General features: G+C 34.4%; 1 protein-coding gene across 1 annotated transcript in view; it reads right to left on the bottom strand.

Moving 5' to 3' along the window:
- Positions 1 to 3,225: 3,225 nt before the first annotated feature.
- Positions 3,226 to 16,598, bottom strand: part of LOC132553169 (glutamate carboxypeptidase 2-like) — a 55,095-nt gene continuing 41,722 nt past the window's right edge. The window contains exons 10-23 of the mRNA XM_060217393.1: positions 16,289 to 16,463; positions 15,064 to 15,160; positions 13,047 to 13,136; positions 12,578 to 12,663; positions 12,233 to 12,352; positions 11,018 to 11,100; positions 9,115 to 9,246; positions 6,938 to 7,026; positions 6,021 to 6,114; positions 5,681 to 5,811; positions 5,294 to 5,418; positions 4,792 to 4,876; positions 4,217 to 4,309; positions 3,226 to 3,449 (exon numbers count right to left, since the gene is read on the bottom strand). Coding sequence (XP_060073376.1) covers positions 3,260 to 3,449; positions 4,217 to 4,309; positions 4,792 to 4,876; positions 5,294 to 5,418; positions 5,681 to 5,811; positions 6,021 to 6,114; positions 6,938 to 7,026; positions 9,115 to 9,246; positions 11,018 to 11,100; positions 12,233 to 12,352; positions 12,578 to 12,663; positions 13,047 to 13,136; positions 15,064 to 15,160; positions 16,289 to 16,463 — 1,590 coding nt within the window. The 3' untranslated portion in view covers positions 3,226 to 3,259. The remainder of the gene's footprint in view (positions 3,450 to 4,216; positions 4,310 to 4,791; positions 4,877 to 5,293; positions 5,419 to 5,680; positions 5,812 to 6,020; positions 6,115 to 6,937; positions 7,027 to 9,114; positions 9,247 to 11,017; positions 11,101 to 12,232; positions 12,353 to 12,577; positions 12,664 to 13,046; positions 13,137 to 15,063; positions 15,161 to 16,288; positions 16,464 to 16,598) is intronic.

The following is a 16,598-nucleotide window of genomic DNA, read 5'->3' as shown; positions in this document are numbered from 1 at the left end:
ACCATACACTTGTCAGTTATGGCAACGGTTAAATATCGGTTCTTGTGTCCTAAATAATTTTCTCGTAAATGTTTCTGGACATATAGGGGGAAATGAATGACAACTCTCAATGTATTCATTGCAATCTATCACATAGGACTAGGACCACAATTAAATACTTCCGGGTTCAGTACCCACGAATGAAGTCCCTAAAAATGTATGTATATTAGGGAAAAATATAATATGCCTCTTTGAATTCGATGTTTGCCTATAAATTTGATGTAGATGTGTTATAAAGATGATAATCTAACTATCAGTGTGTAAATCATTCATATTGAACATGTATTTTGTGCTGCAGGATCCGATGTATAACGTCCTGATTTCACCTTTACCCCTAACCCGGATGTATATAATTGACGTTGATGACACACATGGAGGTATATCTCCAGAAAATGCCCAACATGATGGGTTGAAACTTTTACATTTTGCTTATCAGATGTTGATCTTGGCCAGGTGAAATGGAAATTTGCAGATGAAACTTTGGGACTTAGTTATGAATTTTAATGTTACAATGAAACATATAGTGAAATTAATTGTGGTCTTAGTCCATAGTCTTGGTTCACTGAAAGTTGAAATGTAGACGCGACTTATTTTGGATTCCGGTACGCTGACCCTGTATGCCATATTTTATAAATCACGAAGATATAATTTGAGTTTAGTTTGTATCGTCTAAGATCCAACTGAAATATATTAGCACCGTGAAATTTAATTTGAAGATTTTAGGGTTTAGGATTAATTAAAAACAGTCACAGCAAGTTTAAGACTGATAGATTATTTTGTTGTACCTCGAACGTTAGAGCAACCAGGGTTCGGAGACCGATTGAACGTCAAACGTTACATACGTACAGGTATAGAATCACCGAAAGATCACATGATATTTCCTTCAATATCAATACCCATTGAGAGATACCTTTCGGGCCAAGGAAATGATTTGATACCAGCTATAATGATTTGTTGCGTACTTGTTGTAAGCTTTAAATAGGAAAAACTGAATCGCTGATTTCAGATCTAACGAATGATGTAACCGGACGATATGATCACGCAGTATCTGTTTTTTTCAACATCCGTTAATGACTTTTGAATCAGGCAGTATCAGTAATAACCTTTCCCCTCAATAACGTAATACATTTTGTTTCATTTTTTAAAAATTTTAAACAACTGAAATATAAACACTAATTATAATCACTCTCATGTTTTAATGGTATGAAAAACGGATGTATGTAATATTATGATAATGCAACAGTGATCTATACACATTGACTATCAATTCCATAAAAAGGCCCACACAAGACAGGTCTTGCATTTATATATTTTAATCGCTCTTTAAATTGGATTTCATTATCAAAGATTTCTGGCATTCAAGTTCATTTATCCATAAAACACAGCCATACTTATATCACATGCATCAAATACTTAATTAAATACATAAATCATATCTCATGCACATCAAAGGGCCAGTTCCAACCACAAACCCTAATATCGGCCCGAGGGGCCGGGGTCCCAAGGGTTGATATGTGTCGAGATTTGATATGGGACAAGGTGAAGAGATATACGTATGTGTCAATAAAAAGTAATGAGACTAATCATTATATACTAAAAAACATAAATCTTGTGTTTCGATAGGTGACTCGTGATTTGGAATTAGTTGTACCGTAATGTAAGATATCGTATATCGTGCGGGGTCGAAGAGAAAACAAGGACAATAAGACCAAGTGTTCCGGAATAGTAAACGTATTCCGATTCATCGACGACACCATCGATGTCTGAAACTACGTGAAAATGATAAGTGATGATTACTGAACATGTTTCATGTGTCATTATGGCACAGTCTATGTACGGCTAATGACATGTCCAATAACCTATTAGCCGAACAACGTTTGATTACTGATATATATTGATACATAAACGAAATGATGTGAACGAATAACTGGTGACAACTTAAGTTATATATTATTCATATCTATAGATACATCAGTTTGACCTTTGGAATGAATAAACACGTATTATTACGAATTCCTAGAGAGAACAAAAAAAAAAAAAAAAAAAAAAAAAAAAAAAAAAAATAAAAAAAAAAAAAAAAAAAAAAAAAAAAAAAAAAAAAAAAAAAAACTTTGTTGTCTTTTAGTGTAAATTCATATACATAAAAGTGCACAGCAAAGCCATTTGAGTTAGCTCCCTTTGCATAATAAACATATGCAAATAAAAATTCGTTCGTTAGCAAAGGGTACAGTGCGAATATGGTTGACATAGTTTATATTATGCTCAGATATGAACTTTTCTTTACGAATTATAAACAAATGATTTACATTAATCTATACATCAATACAATATGTATGTCTTAATGATACAATAATTTTAAAATATTTACATTAAAAAAAAACCCCAAAAAACCAAAAAGTACAAATCTTATATTCATTTGACTGTTATGTGAATCGATGAAATTCGCTTTCTGTCGATTCCAGTAAGTATATGTATTCATGGTATGGTTCATGTATTAACATGCAATATAATAAGTAAATGCATTATACCGTATCCAATATAAACTGCATTAATTATATCACAGTCGTGTGTCAATGTGATTACAAGGACAAGTGACTACAATAACCCCATTCTGGTCGATTTTACACAACAATAAGGTCGTTACTGCCATAACAATAAATCTTTTCTTTTAATAAGGCAAAATTCGGACAGGCATTATTCTGCAGCAAAAGTTCCACGAATATCAAAGTGTTCGACGAGCATGAAGAACCGTGAAATTACTTTCACTGATACATAAATCAAAATGTACATCAAATGACTAGTAGAATTTTTGAAAATTGATGCATTTAGAAGACTGCCACGAGTATACGCGCATAAGTAAAAATATGTCGTTTAAGAAATGGAATTAGCGAAATCAGTCGCTGTGTAGATAATATGTAATCAAAATATTTCTATGTTAAAAACAAAACATGGAGATATTAATCTACATATATACATATATACAATGAATTATAACACATCTAGCCCATTAACTTTGAAATATTCGCCGTAATTTTAACATTATATTTAAAAGTATACAATCATAAATTATTTGGCTCCATTGAACATATCCTTATTGTTATATTTTCATATTTTTTCAAGTCACGTTATATAGATTATAAAGTATATAATTCAAAATTAAAGCTAAAAATGAAGTTTGAATCTACATTGATTAAAAAATAAACAGTAAAAAACCCTTATGTTATAACCCTACATCATCAAGTGTATTTGCCGCCGATTGTATTGTGTACGTTGCAACAGAAACTTGCTGTTTTAACAAATTCCACTTATCCGCCCTTTTGTTTATCTGGATGTCATGCATAGTATCAACCACTCCTGGAAAACTGTTGTCGGAGTAACTATCATATAGGCTAGGAGCAAACATCACATGTCTGAAACATAAAGAAGTGTTAGGTACATAAATTTCAAATTGCATTCATTAGTCAATAAAAAATACGATTAAATATTGAACTTCATTCTCATGTCTTCAAAAACAAAAAATGCATTCTATAGATGATGTTTTTAATGTTGGTATCATTTTAAAGATAAACACAAACTAAACTCACTCCTTCTTTTGAAGATGAATGCTAAGTATCAAATTACAAGAACATTCACATATATCACTGTCAGTAGTACAACCATCGGTTTCTAACTTTCTTCCTATCAGAATGTAAAATGTGCATCCAAAATATAATACTTTTTTATTTTCTGTTTGTTTTTAATTTGAACATACAATGTATGTTACTATTTTCATTTCTCACGATTTAATACGTTCTTAAAAACAGTATTAATAATTAAGATATTGTTATGTTATGACCGATTACATATTGGTAAAATGTAATAATGTGTAACGTAAAGTTTATATATTGAAACTGGTCGTACTCGTTGTATGTTATTTCAAATTCGAGAAATCGGTATTAGCTATAATGATGAAATACAGATTTGCACGTACATAGGTATATCATGATATATGCTATCCAGTAAAGAAATTAATTAGATAACGAAACTAGGTTCCAAAATAAATGTAACTAGCCACATCTGCTATGCAACATGAAGCTTTAAGACTGCAGTTCATGTTACTCTCTCGTCCATGCATGTCTATTTTGTTTCTACCAAAGCATTTTCGTCATGAAATATACAAACAGAAGTAATGACATACTTGTATATTCTTCTGTCCGGAAGTCCCTCTGGGTCTATGAATGCTCGCTCGAATTGGATCATTTTATCATTCAGCATTCTGATAGTCAATGGACTGCAAATATTAGACAGATATGAAAAACTTAGTCATCCAATTCACATAAATCAAGGTGATTTATGTCACAAAAGGATATTTTTACTTAAACATTATGTTTTTACTACGGTTGGTTAAATTTTGTGAAAACCTAAATTTATCACAAAACCCTGAACGATAAGAATGCCATATCATAATAAATTTGTCCAGTTACTTGGCGTAAGAAAAATTCTTATCCAATCCATCTGAAATTTCATATAGTTCTATTACCGTGTGGTAATATATCTACTTTGATGGCTTGCACTTCTGATACGCTACTGTCAATCAATGATAACATATATAATCAAAAGAAGCATACTTATAGAAAGCGATGCATTTTGATAATGATGATTTTCAAAGATGCTGTTTGTCGCCATTATTCATTACTCTTCCAAATCGTGTTTTAATTCTGTATTGAATGGAAATTTTCACAAGTGTGTCTATTTTTACAATCTATGAAATACCTTGCATCTTTAGGAAGAGAGTCTATCTTGATTTTAAATGCATTGGTGCTTGCAGTCAGGTTATTCACAGCAGACTGTAGGGCTTCTGTTCAGATGTAAAAGGAGTTTATTAAGCTGTGCTCGTTTTTCGTGAAAGAAAACAAGAGTAATACAAAGAATACTTGATATTCTACCGTGAACACTTGTGTAATTCACATTTCATTTATTTTAAAGAGGCGAGAATGGCCATCAAAAGGGACATCAAAAATGGAAAATAATGAACAGACACCACGAGCAGACGGGAGAGAAGTTACTATTTTTCTTGACCGCTTCAGGATCTGTTCTTAATACCGTTATCATACTGAACTTTATCCTTTGATATAACCAAGAGAAAGACATTTAAATCCTTAAGAGTATCTTAATAGAAAATAATATGGTTTCACTTGAAACAACATATTGCTTGTTGTACATGTATATTGACCAAACAATAACAATGATTTTAAAACATGTAATCCCTGCTCACCTATATTGACATCTTGTTCTTGCCATACAGAGCCAAAATCTTTTTTCAGACTGTCGACGAAATTCTGTATTGCTGTAGCATACCGTGTAGCATCAAACGGCAGCTTTTCGACATTAGAAAGGTCCCTGGAGAGAAGAAGTAACAATGCTATCGATGTCCACGCTCAATATAAAAATGTAAATATAATTTCAAATGTTAACCAACAAAATATTTAAGTCCTATCTAGAAACAGGATAATCTGGTCTATAGTGAATATATACCACTCGCACACCTTTTAACAGGTAATGAAATACAGCAAAAATTAAGATGGATAACATCTTTTCTCTGTCCACTATTGCCAGAGTGAGGTAATCAAATATTTTCATTCATTGTGGTTACAGAACTTACCATGCCATGATAGCCCACATTTGTGACATAGCTAATGTGTAGTTGAAATTGGGATCAATAAATTTAGTGAACATCTCAAACGTTTCGTATGCGGAGTGGTAAGTCGGATAAGATAGAATGTCCCATCTGTCCTGGAAAACCAATATTAAAGATTAAAAATATAACTTGCTATAGAAGTAGTGAAGAAATGAGTCGATGAAATAGACTAAACACAGTGCATAAAGATTTGCTTTCTGCGTGAAAGGAAATGAATACAAAAAGGGCAGTTTTGATTGAGAAAAAAAATTGATGCAAGTTTTGAATAGGTTTGATAGTGGTTATTGCAGATTACACTACTAACATCGTCATAGGTGAACCACATGTCGACACTAGGGACGCCTGCCCGTTGGTAGAATGTCGCCATATCGCTCCCAGATCCTAGACTATAGTAAACACTGTAAAAACAAAATGTCAAATACTGTAAGCTTTTTTTTCCGAATGATTTGGCGAGGAATACAGAAACACAGCTTCATTGAAGCATGTTTCGCTGTAAGAAAAGCCAAAGTGATGTCTCTTTAGTAGCAATCTTTTTAATCAATTAATTGTATGATTATGTGGGCTTATGGCGATAAAATTATCAGATAAATGTATGTCGATAATATTCAACTTTATCTAAAATGGAAAATGTAGAGAATGTCCGTGAAAGTGTGGAAGCATAAATTGAATTATATGAATAATAAAAACACTTCATGAAAAATTGTTTTACATTAAATATACTTGTACAATATATGTTTTAGAGTTGTCAACAGATATCAACAAGCTTGTTTTCAAGAGTATTTTGCTTTTTAAAATAAACATTACGGTTATGTTTCCACAGATACAAGTATCTCGAAGAAAAGAACATCTCAAGACTCGACACCCACATCAGTAATGTTTTGCTTGAATAGTGAAATCGAAAGAGTATGGATTGTAGGTGTAAAAGTTGTTTCTACACGTGACAGCAAGGAAAAACGTGCTTTAAAGCTGGTAAACTTGTTTTCAAATTGCTCTTGGATAAACTTTTCATTTATGTATTTATCTAAGTACCAATCTATTGTTGTAATTCGATTGTCATATCACGTATGATGCGACTGAGATTAATATCATATCAAATGTACTCCATTTTTATAAATCCATTGTACTGGACTCTTGTTACTCCGTCGATTGTTGCTTAAATCAAATTTCAAAGCGAACAAACATGATGAATTGAGTGTGTTTAACACCTGTAGAGTTACCTACCTTGGTTCTGTACCGGCTGTGTTGGGTAATCGATCGACCCACGCATCGTACAATGTCTTAAACTGACTGTTCTTTTCGGGATTCGGTACCTTTTCAAAACAAAATGAAATTGTTATGGTCACTTATTTCAAAGCAAAGTCATATCATAATATAACACATTTTCGTTCAATTTGTGGTTAATCTTCGTCCAATAATCCATGTGTCCAGGAAATAAACATAGACAATTGACATGTTCAATGTACTTCAAAACAGGTGGATTTCGAGAGATTTATCCACGTACTCAGGTAACGTAAATGCATATATATTTTGCAACGCTGCGAAATCCGAGCCAAGAAAATAAAGATCATTTCACAGTAAACATAACATGTATTAAATACTAAACTAGCAAGACATTAACTTCATAACGTTAAGTTTCTGTTGAATACTACTGATTTCCACGACTTTCAACTTATTCTATGATTAACACGAAAAAAGACTTTATTACAGAATTATTTCGCTCGTTTAATTTTTATCTTTTACAAGTTATACTTGTTACACTCTTACAGCATATGACAGAATATTCCTTACAGGCCATCAACCGCAACCCTACCTTACAATGCATCACATGCAGTTGTACAGTGTGCTGGACGTACTCACCTATCGCACGTCTGCGCGTGCGTTGTGTAGTTCTATCGTACAAATGTGCGATTCTATCGTGGTTAATATAGATCTAGTAACAATTTATAGATAAGTGTGTGATATGATTTGTTTTCAAATATATATGAGTACAATTTGAATAGTTTCAAGGTGCCACACGCGACCAGTCGTATGGAACAGACACTCAATATGCATGTGCGTGCATTATATACGTAAGCATTTAATGGACATCTCTTTCTTCTCAGCAATGAATCATCTAAAATCTCATAACGTCGGAGAGGACATTTATTTTCATCACTTCATTATCATCTCATTTGTCTATTATTCTGTAAACAAAAAACGTAAACTCAGGTAATTTTTAAGTGACGTGTTTGTTACACAGGAAACTTGACCGGTACGTATCCTGACTTGTCAAGTATACACGTATATACACGTCTACAGGTACGTCATGTTGCCCAAGGCACTCCACATGTCACTCTCTGATGTGGGGAACTATACACTTGATAGACTAATTGACTCACGGTCTAATGTTATTTCGAAAACTGTCGAATTGAAAAAAAAAATATATCAACCATTTTCCTATCGCAGTTGTGTGCTAAATACTGTATGGTTCATGTGCACGAAGATGTATGCAGGACGTGTGCACAAAGTAAAATGTTTGATGCGTTTTGCTTGTCACAACTGTAAAACGTGTAACGGATTTGTACCTTGGGCTAGCACAGACGATTAACGTACATCTATTCTTTTCTTGATACCGTCAAAAAGTGGAAAATTGGGAGCGAATGGGTCGCAAATGACACGAATATCGTAGAAGAATTTCTTTTTCGTACCGGACATACCTGTATAAAACATGCCAGAAATACAGACCGAAGATTTCCTGGCTGTAAAACATTAGCAACATGCTTGGTTTTTTTTCAAACAAGTACAGGTAATTTATTTTCATTGTTATCATGTTATAATGCGAATGTTCAATGTAATATTTCCGAAAACATATTTCTATCATCTAGCGATCGACATCGCCATCTTGACCTCATTTGGTATTGCATTTTTTTAATTGCGATGTCCATTTTTTAATCACTGTATGTAATAATCATAGAAAAATAAAAATTATAGATATAATTTGCTTGCTGTGTTTATCGTTCCGTAAACAGCCATAGTCATTTTGAGGCATTTTCTCCTGAACAACGTTCAAGAGGCCCGGCGCGTGCCATCCGAAGCAGCTGGCTTAAATTATCTCGATCAAGGATACAACTGCAAAACCACAGGACGGTTTGGGATCGCTGCTTCATTAGAAACACAATCCATCCCTAACTGGGATCGAACAAACACACCTCCCTCTAGTTTAAACTGCACCGTCCTCTACCGAGTTATGGCGGTCAGTGTCCATCGTCAAGTAAGATCCGTAAGCATGATTAATGATAAAATATGCCTATTCACTGCATTACATGTATGAAATAATGTGTTAAATGTGTTTGATACTATAGATATAAAGTTCCTGGAAGATGGTGTTTACTTATTTCTAACCTACCAAATATACTTACTTGTTTGGCCGACAGGTACAGTGAATCCTGCAGTAGAGGACTGGCACCTGCCACAAGAGTATAAGGATAGTCACAGGCGTAATCCACGTTAAGGTACGCAATGGTACGCTCGTAAAGCACCTTCATGTACTCCTGGGAAAAAAAGGACCAAAACACAATAGAATCGTGTCTGATATTATCTATACATTTCATATTCACATTGTCTTTTATTTGATTTTCTTTACATGTAATACGTATTTATTTCTTGATAAAAACTACAGAATGTTGGACGTAAATAATATTCCAGTTAGAGTCCTCCAAAATAAGCTATAAAGCACAAATGTATACACATACTACATTGAAACGTAAATGGCAGGAAACATTTCTTGTTTTTGAAAAGGTTGATTATTTTTACGATCGTTAATCATAGAAAAGCAAACACTGATAAGACTTTGAATTGGAAGAGAATTACAGGTAAATATCACTCTTAAGTGTTGTTTATAGACCCTGTGATACAATCTACCTGAAGATTATCCCTACACTTCCACGTGGACTCTATCAAATCGCTCCTCAGGTGTATATGATGAACTTATGGTATGGAAGCACAAAACGAGCAACTCAATAATACATAAATTATTCAACATCTGACGGTGGATCATGAAGACCCGAAATTACAATGATTTCCGTGCTCGTTGATATATTTTCTTCGTTTCGTCGATTGAATTCTGCTGACATCTTAAAATTTACTTCATAATATATTCGTTCTATTCAGAGATAAAGAAAAGAACCTTGCGATGTTCCGGCTTTCATAAAAAACAGCGAGTGAACAACATGTTATTTTTGGATAAATCGTCCACGTAGATTATAAAGAATGGCGTGCGCGAACCTGTGCAGTAGCGAGTAATCGGAAGTTTAGATGAGTAGGTAAAACTCCTCAAACTGATAATAATCTTATTGGAATGTAAGATGTCCTTCCGACATAATGTGAGTCATCATAACGAAGGTATGGCCATTAACGTTACATGGATAGAGCAAAAGCCAGAATACATCATTAGCTAAAAGATATGAACAGAAATATAAGACATCCAGAGAGCAAAAGGCATTTTAGAGATGAACGGCAGACTCTGACTTCAAACAACGGTAAAAGGTCAATTTGAAATGTCAAACAAAGAAATATTAAATGTTCACTGGGCTGGTGTTTTTGTTCGGGCAGCACACCTATGTAACGAAAGGCTCTTTATATTGTTGCTGATATGTGTCGCAACGAAATTACGATAATTACTTTGTCTATACACTGTAAAAGATATATGCATGTTATTGTTAATTTGCGCCGAGGAGCGAAAGAACGACATTGCTTAACAATACGAATTATGTTAGGTCGCTAAACAGCGATTTTATGTGTTCTATATTCCAAGTTTCTTTTTTTTCGCAGTATTGAATTGTCTTATAACGAAAGAGTGATGTCAAGCGGAGTAACGATATTAGCGTAAAAAACGAAATGGTAGATGTAAGGCACCACAAGTTTGAGATAAAAAAGTCGCACAGATCACCGTATACAAAATATCCAATCTTCCTGAAATATAAAGAAAGCAATGCTCTCTCACGGGTACGTTTCGAGATGTGTATGGGTATACGTTAAGCACCCAAGTTTTGAAAACTCCATTACTAACAGTTTTATTTTATCAGTTTCATCACCAAATGTTAACTGAATGTATGTAAACAGAAAACAGGACATACCATCTCACTTTACAGAAAACAACCTCAACAGGGAAGGAGGGATTTAACCTCTGACCCATCTACGGTAGACAACTGCGTGGTATCATCCCTACCTAACTTAGCGTAAACGAGTGGAGTGACCAATATGACCAAGATTGACAGCGGCCACTAAGACGAATTAATGAATATCAACACCGCTAAATCTTACCTCTACCCATTCTGTAGAACCTATCAGACCGTGCTCCTCCGCTCCCCAGGACCCAAACACTATGGTTCTGCGGGGTCTTAATCCTTCAACAGATAAGTTTAGAGTATATGTTGTTGCAGAAACAACCTGTTGACATGATATATTATGTATTGAAATAAGAAATACAACACGTGCTTGTTGACTAGTGAAGAATATCTGGACATATTCGAAATTCCATCCTCGTAACATAAATAAATACAGAATATCAAATAGTGTTTTCAGTAATAACAAATTTATTTCACAGGCGTGTCTAATATTTTAGTATCTTTCTAGACTGCTCTTCGCGGGCACTACTCACTTATTATAACTTTGTAGTAAGCCACAAAATATAGTCCGCTTTTTAACAAATCATAAAAAAATGTTAACACAAAAAATAAATGTAAAAACGTTCAGAGAGTTTAAGCTGTGACAAGTTACTACACGGCTGGAAACATGGCGGCGACCTACAGCTGTCGCTGTTGATAACACAAATCCTCTTGTCATGTCTAACGTGTTAGTTTCATATCCAAAATGATTGGTTGGGGGCTGGGTTTGATGTCTGATAATGTCTTTTGTGATACATTGTTTGTTGACTTTCATGGAAATAAAAGTTTACCATGGAATTGAATTTCGTGGTCCTAGTAAGCAACGTTTTCAGGTTTCCGGTTTTCATGATTGTTTGTACGGGGCTTTATGATTTGTCTATTATATAAGATGATTTGTGTAAAAGTGTTTTTTTTTACCAAAAAAGAGGAAAATCTCACTTTTCTTAATGAGATACTTCTCTATATTTCACTGGCAAACATGTAATAAATTGAAATTGGTTATGCTCTTTGTACAGAAAGTGGTTTGTTTTTTTTTCAAAAAAAAAAAAAAAAAAAAAAAAAAAAAAAAAAAAAATTCTCACTTTTCTCAATGAGATATTTCTCTATATTTCACTGGCAAACATGTAATAAATTGAAATTGGTTATGCTCTTTGTACAGAAAAAGAAGTCTTCTTTATTTATTATGCTTTGTTTTGTGATGGTGTAATGAATACGACTGTGATCTCAAGCGTTCCTGAAAGCGGAAACTTAGATAAAGTTTAGTTCATTTCTCTTATGCAGCACTAAAGAACGTGATCTAACGTCATACCAAGTAACATCATATCAGTAATGACGTAATCAAATAAATAGATAAGTGAAATAAGGAACACACCTTGTTTCAGCATGTTTCCCAGTACACGAATGATTTCCGTGAGAGCAGCCGATCCTGAGAGTGGGTCTATTGCCCCGAACACCCAGGAATCGTGGTGGTTCCCTAGCATCACATAACGATCTGTCAAAAAAACAAACAAAAATGAATAGGTATTTTCCAATAGTGAAATTGTTAATCGCTATTAAAGTATGGTGATTTTAAACCCATCATATATTCATTTCTATAACCTTGTTAATCCTTTCATTCACATCCTTATACAACATGATGATACCATCAAGACCGTGTGTCTACTTTGGATTGGGAGTTATATCGTCCAAAGTAAGATATAACTGTAAGAACTGGTACCTGGTTCGATCTCCCCACGAATGTATCCAATCACATTCCTCACTGTCTTTACCTCTTCATAATTATTAACTGTGAGACGGGCCTTTCTGTTGAAAACAAAATCAGAAATTACTTAAAATCTTAATTCAAAATCATAAAAGAACAAGACCAGGTGTTCCGGGAGGAAAACCATAAAATATTGAAAAGAACTGATGTACGTCGACGCAGTGAGGCGTGAAGGCAAAATTGCATATTCATTTACCATGAAACACGAAACGAACCGTGTAAAGAAATTGGTGTATTCTAAGGTATAATGACCAATACCTTGAAGAGGATGACTTCAGATAATGTATTTGTGAAACCGATAAAGCGTCATTGTGAGACATGGATATCTTAGTACGTTTAACACGATAGAAACCAACCTGATATATAAACAAGACTGTTTAAATTTTGTATCAGTTATCGCTGATAGAACAGCTGTTATACTTACACGGAACTGTTTCTAAATCCAGGTCCGAACCTATATGTTATTGGAAGTTTACCTCTCCATGCCATGGGAACCTCCTCTCCTTTCATGCCGCTATAGATCAGAAACAAAACGGATATCAAACTACTGCATCACACGAAATGGTGGTTGGCTACTTTATATCCTGGCTTAAACATAGGACTCTTTAAGGGTCAACACTTTATGGATGCCACATAACTTTACAGTCTAATCTTTTATCCGCTCAACACAACGAATAGTTCACAGTAAACATACTACTAAAAGCTTTTAAAACGACGAGGCTAATAAGAAAAACTAAGATTTGTAAACATATAAATATATAGTTAGGGCGGTGAATTAATTAGAACAGAGAGATTAATAGAACCAACTTCCACTACTGGATAAATTTAAATGAAAATGAAGTATATACAAGTATTCCGCTTAAAATTAGTCCAAAGTAACATGGACGGGGAGGTGCAGTAACCCGATAATTCAATATATTTCGTATTCTTCAAAACTGACTGATCTTAAAAGAACGTCAAGAAGATGTGCATATTCTGAACTGAACTTTTCTTATGAATAAAAATATCGCATGTCAGATAACAGCACGTTTTATATCATCTATTGATAAAGAAGTCCGGCACATCAGCGGGAACAGGATAACTGGTTACACAAGAGTACGTATAATGTTGTGAATTGTGAACTCTCGACAGGAGACAACGGAACACTGTTGAGAGCGTATAATAGGAGGAAGTATGTCACATTAAACTCCACGTATAGAACACAACAGGAAAACAGTGACATGATCATGAATGTTTCAGAAGACACAATTTATGAAACTTTATAATAAATATTCCGTTATGAAAAGGATGCAAAAATGCGTTCATTTTTGTGGTTGCAATATATTCTTGTATTAAAGCAAAAAGGATATTCCAAGGTTAACATTTCTTTTTTTTTTTCGCAATTTTGTTTCAACCTCGAAAATAGCGTAAAAGAGGACAAATCGACAAAAGTAACATTTACAGTATCTGACATAAGCCTTCTCTAAATATAGACATGATAAAAGTACAAGGTTATATTACTCCTCCAGATTTGCAGAACGTGTTGCCGTCAAAGTTTTATTATTACAAGGACGTTGACTGTTAACAGGTTAAGCAAGATGAGGATACAATCAATTGTTCGTTTCATATGAGGAAATCTGGGTCAACTGTTGACCACAAACAGGAAGACATATCTATTTCTAAACAATGTGGTAATGTCTCCACTTGGTACATAACCTGGTGAAAGAGGGGGATTTACCCTGACAAAACGACTGTTCCTGATATACAAAGGTCATTAACACAACATATATTAGGAGGTTCTGTGGGTAAGGATCACATACCAGCCTTTTAATTCATTCACATCTACACGACAGACATGTGTATAACGTTGTCGATACTACGACAAATATATCTTGGAATGACCTTGCGTTTCCTATGATCGTGTAGTGCGCATTATCATATGTTCAATTCTCCAATTATCAGCTTCCTTGTTTGGTAATAATATACCATCATGTTAGTTTTACCATCCCCATTGGTGTCTCCTAGTTCAGAGCATGCGACCTCGACCATCATCCCTGTACTTTAGTACGGTTCTATAATTACTTCTTCAATTTCCAAACTTTTTTCATCAGACATATGAAATTATCAATTTTGTAAAATGAGGATTAAAACAAGTCTAAGAAAGCATACGAAGCGTTTCATAAAAATTTGACGATTTCTAAAACGCGATGACTAACGATTATTTGATGAGCAATGAACATTCAGGAAGTGAAATATATTTGAAATGTTTAATTCTGCTTAAGCCCTCCTCTCTGACTAAGGATGTCCCCGTATTCACTACTTCACTTATCTGGTGTCATTTCCTCCACAGCTTATATGTTTAGTGATGACACCTACTCTTTCCCCTGCTTGTAAACTTATCAATTGACGTCATTGGATAACAAGTACTCGATGAAAACTACGAAGTATAAAACTGTTCCTACCCCAAAAATTGCTGAGCGTCTCCATATCCTATTGGTTGTGCAGGAATTTTAGAATTCCCAATCCAGCTCTCACTTTTGGGAATACGGTAGGTATAATCTTAAAAGAAATGAAAATACAAAAATGAAATGACAGCTTTAAAATAAAGGATAAGTGAGAATCAAAGTTATCATGTAGCAAGACGTTTGGTATGACTTCATCACGAAAAACGTTCTCCACGACATCGCCATACTCTACAGCGTCCATCGCTTATGCTGAGACAAAATCGCGATTCGTCTGTGAAAACTACACGATTCCAGACACGTTTGTGTTGAAATTGACGTTGTGACAAAACCAAACTTGTATATGGCCACCGAGCTTTTAACGAAAAAGATTTCAGCCGTCTTCGAATGAATTGTCCATGGACTGACATTATTCCGAAAATAACGTCGTGACGTCATACAAGATCCCTGAGATGACAACGGCTGATGTACCTGTCCTCGGACGTTTTACGCGGTCGACCATTTCTTGGAAGATCTATTATTGTTCCTGAATCCTATACTTTTTCCACAATTTCACGATTGTCAGTCGTGTTACGTTACGTTTGTCTGACGTTGACTAGGAGCTTCCAAATGCCCTGTTTCTTTGTTTCTTTGTAAGTCGTGGCATGTCTGTATTTATCAATTATCAATGGCAAATTGCCGGTGTACGTCCCTAGTACAGATGTAAGCGCAGGTAACACGATACACACCGTAGCGCGCACTGCACGTGCAATGTTAGAAAAACAGCAACATTCGGTTGAACGTTTTTACGCTTGGATGGTTTTTCGTTTGTTTTCATTTCAGAATATGATTTTGAGTCGGGAATATCATATTTATAAATTATACCAACCTTTCTCTCAATTTTAAAAAGAAAATATATTTTTCGCAAATATACTTACTTTTGCACCTCAGTATATAATGTGTACAACTTTATATCTAATATGATTTATTCGTAGAATTTATGCAAGTATGGACATGATATATATATACACACTTTTTTGTCAGGGGGGCATTGGCTTTCTATTAATTATAGGATAACTCAAAACTTAAGGGACAGATTATTTACAACCAAACTTTACCATATTCCTTAAAGAGGTACAACGTTTATGTTTAGAATATTAAGTCCTATTTCATAAATCAATTCTGTTTATGTTACGACGTGTCCATCACTTTATGATGAGAGAGTAACAGTGGATGATGAAAGTACCTTTAGCTGGATAGAACATGGTCAGCATGTCCCCGTCGGGTCCGGTAGTTCCCCTTTGGACCCCCGTCCCAGGGAGCCACCAGCTATCAGGATATGTTGTATTACCCATGTTAAAGTCAGCTGGGTCAGTATACATTATTATACCAGTCGCATTAAACTGTTGCGCTATTTTCACCTACAAAGATGAAAAAAATGGTTTCATTATCTTAAGTGCAGTTGAATGCGTCATTTTCACAAATTCTGAATAACACACTGAGTTAAAACCACGACACATTTCGTTTAATCCGTGTGAATCATTGAAATTTCAATC

Source organism: Ylistrum balloti, unplaced genomic scaffold (assembly GCF_031769215.1).
Source record: "Ylistrum balloti isolate Yb309-2 unplaced genomic scaffold, AGI_CSIRO_Ybal_v1 Utg370302, whole genome shotgun sequence".
In the NCBI taxonomy this organism is placed as follows: domain Eukaryota; kingdom Metazoa; phylum Mollusca; class Bivalvia; order Pectinida; family Pectinidae; genus Ylistrum; species Ylistrum balloti.
Note: the sequence above shows the minus strand (reverse complement) of the source record. Positions and strands in the feature narration are given on the sequence as shown.